Source organism: Camelina sativa, chromosome 5 (genome assembly GCF_000633955.1).
Source record: "Camelina sativa cultivar DH55 chromosome 5, Cs, whole genome shotgun sequence".
Classification (NCBI taxonomy): Eukaryota; Viridiplantae; Streptophyta; class Magnoliopsida; order Brassicales; family Brassicaceae; genus Camelina; species Camelina sativa.
The window spans coordinates 9,458,092-9,463,577 of NC_025689.1; the positions used below are offsets into that span (position 1 = coordinate 9,458,092).

Genomic DNA, 5,486 nt, shown 5'->3' on the forward strand with positions numbered 1-5,486 from the left:
GTACACAATATCTTCACCTGGCTTCTTCGTCTGACCAACCTCCAAAGCGACACGTCTTCTCTTCATGTTAAGCTGCTTTAGATCATTCTTTGAATCTTTCTGAAAATATTTCTCGTACCAAGTCTTAGATTGATGATCCTCTTTCTTTTCCAACACGAAAACGTCGTTCCTTGTTTCTTTCTTAATCTTCTCTGTTTCACGAGTCAATGATCTCTGAACTTCTTTCTTATTCAACTCCGAAAGTGTTCTCGTTTTCTTAATCTCTACCGCTTCAAGAGTCTGAGAACTCTCGTCTTCTTTATTCTTCAACCCCGAAAAGGTGGTGGCTTCATGAGACGTAGATCTTCGTTCTTCCGTCTTCTTCAACTCCGAACACCTTGTGAGAACAGGCTTCTTTCTCTCCAGACGAGCCTTGGTAAGAGTAGCTTGGAAAGAGTTGTCGCTTCCTTGGTTGTAGATTGTCTTCAACCACGAATGAAACAAAACTTGAGCTTCNTGAAGAAGGGCTGATGCAACATGGCAAATTTTGCGGTCTTTATGCTTTGTAAGTCCCTCAAGCTTTTCCATCATCCTCCTTGGCTCAGTAGGTTTTGGACTGATATTGATTTTCTTGAGTAACTCTAGTGCGTCAATGCAGCGAGAGGCCTCTATTTTACCCGAGAGTATGCCCTTAGTGTTGGCCACATCAGCAGCTTTCTTTGCTGCTTCGAACAGCTTCACCATCTCATCCACTTTCTTGTTCTTCAGCTCCTTTTCTGTTGTAGTCTTCTTTGTCAATGAACCGGAACTTGGTACGTAGGCAATATCTTCACGTGGCTTCTTCGTCTTACCATCCTCCAAAGCGACACGTCTTCTCTTCATGTTAAGCTGCTTTAGATCACTCTTTGTATCTTTCTTAAAATATTTCTCGTCCCAAGTCTCAGATTTATGATCCTCTTTCTGTTTCAGCACCAAAACATCGTTCCTTGCTTCTTTCTTAATCTTCTCTGTTTCACGAATCAGTGATCTCTGATCTTCTTTATTCAACTCCGAGAGTTTGATCGTTTTCTTAATCTCTACCGCTTCAAGAGTCTGAGAACTCTCGTCTTCCGTCTTCTTCAACTCCGAACACCTTGTGAGAACAGGCTTCTTTCTCTCTAGACGAGCCTTGGTAAGAGTAGCTTGGAAAGAGTTGTCGCTTCCTTGGGTGTAGATTGTCTTCAACCACGAATGAAACAAAACTTGAGCTTCCTTACGGATCTTAGGGTTCCTATGACTTTTCAAAGCCTCCAGCTTAGCTATTGATTCAGAATGTTCCATATCCTTCACGGAAAGAGATAGAGACTTCAAGTGCTTCAACAAATCGATGCATCTTTCAACTCCGCCTGGTTCCCGTGTATTGTACGTAGCCTTCATTGCAGCAGCAGTCAAGTCACGTAAATCAGATCTCTCCTCGACAATACTTACTCTCATCCTTTCTTCGTTCTTGATCGTCATGAGTGGCTAGGGTTTCAGTGTAGGTTGAATCGAAATATGAAGAGATTATGAGGAATAGTGGAAATACATATATATCGATCTAACTAAGCATGACCAAATCAGTTTTTTTTTTTAAACAAATCTTATAAAGCGGATAACATGATATCGTAACAAATCCAACCAAAAAAAGGAAACATGTAAGCAATTAGCAAATCCTAAATATAATTAACCCTTCCAGATTTTAACTTTTTGTTTATTTTTTCCTAATGCGCGACTCGGTTCCGTTTAAGAAAAAAAAAAGTAAGTACAAGGAATTAATTATTTTCTTACAAGATGTATTATTTTCCTACAAAATATGTGGTATTGTATCTACACATATAATTGAGGGGGGCATTTAAATAATAATAGGATCTTTTTTTGGAACTCAAATAAAAATAATTTTGTATGTGTCTTCTAAATAGAATGTAAACAAATTTAAAAAAAAAAATGTTATCAGTTCAATTAATCCACTTGTTCTATGAATAAAAGCTACAAAGTTGATATTCGATATACTTTATTCTTGAAGTCCCCGGTGGATGTTAACGTGGAACTCTGAGACCAAACAGTAGCTTATTCGAGTTGAGTCATCTCCGTCACCTAAACCTCTCTTTCAACAACTTCGATTCTTCTCCCTTGTCCTCTCTGCTTTTGGTCAACTAAAAAATCTTGAGGTTTTGCTTCTCTCCTCTAATGGCTTTGCCGGCCAAGTTCCTTCTTGGATACGTAATCTTTAGTTGTGCTTTTGTTTCTGCACTGTGGTCAGCTCTTACTAAGAGTCTACTAATTGCTAAAAGCGAGGTGCACAACGGATTGGTCCTCACTGCTAGATTTTATTTCTAATCCGCAGCTATACCGGGTTGATGGCTTTCTAATTTGGTATGTCTTCCAAACTGTTATTTACATAATTTGGAGAGAGTGGAATGGGCGCCAACACGGCGAGGTTCCAAATACAGCCGCCTGTATCATTGACTGGATTGATAGACAAGTTCGTGATCAACTGCTCGCCATTGGCCTCTTGGGTAATCGGCGGTGTGACAAGCGTTTCAAGTGTGGTTACAATACCGGCTTATGTAAACATTTTTCAGCATTTTGTTTTGATTTGGTGGTAGCTTGTGGTTTTCTATAAAAACGTTGTACAAGTTGTAAAAATATTATTTTTTGAATATAGTTTAACATTTATTTTTTTATATAAAAAAACTACCCAAATTATCCAAATTACAGCTTTTCCACAACAAGCTCACTGGTAGTTTAGCTCCATTTTTACAGAATCTAACCAAGCTAGATCTTTCTTCTAATCAATTCTCTGGAACCATACCTTCTTCTTTCATCACCATGCCTTTCTTGTCTTTTCTTGTTTGATGTATAAAACAGTTTTATATTGTTTGTTTGTATTATTTGCATCATTATTTTGTGAAGTATTTTGAAGTAGTAATTATAATATTGTAATTCTAAGTAAATAAAATTTATGAATTTATCAGCCATATAAATTTAGTTTTACCAATCCGCCAATGTGAAAAAATAAAATACACATTTTTCTTCATAGATTGAGTAATATATATTTGTTTTTAAAAATTCAAATCACAACATATGCAGAAATGTTTTTACATATTTATTAATCATAAGTATTATATGATAATTCAAAACAGTTTGTAAATAAAATAAAAGAAAGATGATAAGAGAACCATAATTTAAAATCTTAACATTTTTTTCCAAATATAGTTATTAAAAATAATCATATTATCTATTTGGATATAAAATCTTAGTTTTAAAATTTCTGATTGGTTACATATTTTGAAAAATAAATAATAATTTTTGTCCATAATTAATTAGAAAAAGAAAATGATGTTTTTTTGAAAATTAATAATTATTTAAAAGATTTTATTCAAAAATTCTTGATATATTGTTTATATTTGGTCAAAGTATTTATTATTTTTATTAAATTAAGTAATTAATCTTTATTAAATATTTCTAATGACATTTGAATGTAAATTTTTACACTTTTTAAGGTTGTAGTTTTATATTTGTACTTCTCAATTAATATAGTAGGATATTATAAGACATACAAAATTGTGGTTTCTTGGGCTGATTTTTGTTTTGAATTCATTTTTTTAGAATATGAGACAAAAAATATTATGTTAGAAAAATTAAATTTCAATTTTTTTACATGGCTATGATGATGAGGACATGTGGGTCATTAGGGAAAAAACTAAAATAATTATTTATTGAAATAAATTATGTTTTTGATAAAAATTATTTAACATTGTACTATTTATTTTTAGTAAAATAAGTTTTTATTGTGTTTATTTGAAGTTTTTTCTCGAATTGTTCTCAAATTTGAATTTTTTTTTAATTTGAAAACTTAAAAATAGATTTGAATTTGTGTTTCATTTGAAGTTTTTTGTTCTTAAGTTTGCTAATTTCCCCATTATTTTAAATTACTGGAAGAAATTAAAATCAAATAATGATATATTAAAATAATAAAAATAGATATAAGTATCTTTAAGTACTCTATATAGATATTTAGGTTCTGAAAGCATGAGTTTTAGTACTCTATATAAATAATGGAAAATGAAAAGGCATACATGCATAAGAATATATACAATTTAATTTCGTTGTTTGAAAAAATGAATTGAGGAAGTGAAGATAAATATGTTTACTCATGTGTTGATTAAAATTACACATGTCACTTAGTTAAGATGCCAAATGTCACAAATCTAGAGAAATAGAGCTAGTGAAAAACCTTTTCATATTATATGCTTCCTCTATTTTATATTACTTGTCATTTTAGGTAATTTCACACATGTTTAAAAAAATAGCTAAATTTAATGTTTTACTTTTCATTAATACACTATTTTATTTGTTATAAGTAATTAATAAGCTAAAAATGAAGGATAAAACTGGAAATTTAATTAATAATTTTGCTTCGTAAATATTAAACGACAAGTAATATGAAACATAAATTTAACTCTAGAACGATAACAAAAAAAACCTCGGAGAGTGTAAAATATACTCCCTCTGTTTCATAAAGAGTGTAATTCTGACACATTGCACACAGTTTAGGAAAATTATATAAATTTATATTTTACACTTTATAAATACACTAAAACAATTTCTCTTTCTAATTAATAAGTTGAAATAGTAGAGATAAAAATGAGATTTAATATTAAAAACTGTATTGAAAATATAAAATGACACTCTTTTGTAACAAAAAAAATTGTGTCAAAATGACACTCTTTATGAAACAGATGGAGTATCATTTAGGGAGGGGAAGGGGTATTGGATGGGAGAATGTGAAAGAATTTATTAGACATTTGAATTTCAGTGTTATTGGACTAAACATTTTATCAAGTCTTTTAAATTCATCTGTTATTGGATTAAGTACTTTTAAGTAGTCTTTTAAATTACTTTAGAATCTAGTGTTATTCAAGTCATTAACTTTTCATTGCTATTAAACTCTGGTGTTATTGGATGTTATGTATTTTATAATAGCAACTTGATTTAACTAGAATGTTAAAGAATTGTTAGTGCAAATTGTGAAGAAAAAAGTCTGACCTTTTAACGTGGGATTTGAATAGTACTTTGCACATAAAATAAAAATTGGCCAGAAAAAAAAAGTTTATCTGATTTTAATGACATATTTCATAGATTTTCTTGCATTGTAAAAGATTTTCAAATCATTTAAATCTATAAAAAATACAAGAATATCTATGAAATAAGTTAATAAAAATAAACTTAATATTTAATTATATAAATTAATTTGAATGACAGGATGGAAACAGGTCGTTGTAACAAATTTAATGATCCTAATAGTTTCCTTACAAGTAAACGATTACCAAGATGTCGACAAAAAAATAACGATTACCAAGGTATAAAATTGTCTGCTTTGGTCATTCTTAATAATATATATCAACAACAAGTTGGCCACTATTGTTTACTTTGGTCTTTCTTAATAATATCAACAACAAGTTGGTCATTGTCTATTAGTATGAAAT

At 30.6% G+C, this 5,486-nt stretch overlaps 1 protein-coding gene across 1 annotated transcript in view; it reads right to left on the reverse strand.

Annotated features, from left to right (window-relative positions):
* Positions 1-1,476, reverse strand: part of LOC109132830 — a 3,049-nt gene extending 1,573 nt beyond the window's left edge. Inside the window, exon 1 of the mRNA XM_019245253.1 lies at positions 18-1,476. Within this exon, the coding sequence (XP_019100798.1) occupies positions 18-1,476 (1,459 nt within the window). The remainder of the gene's footprint in view (positions 1-17) is intronic.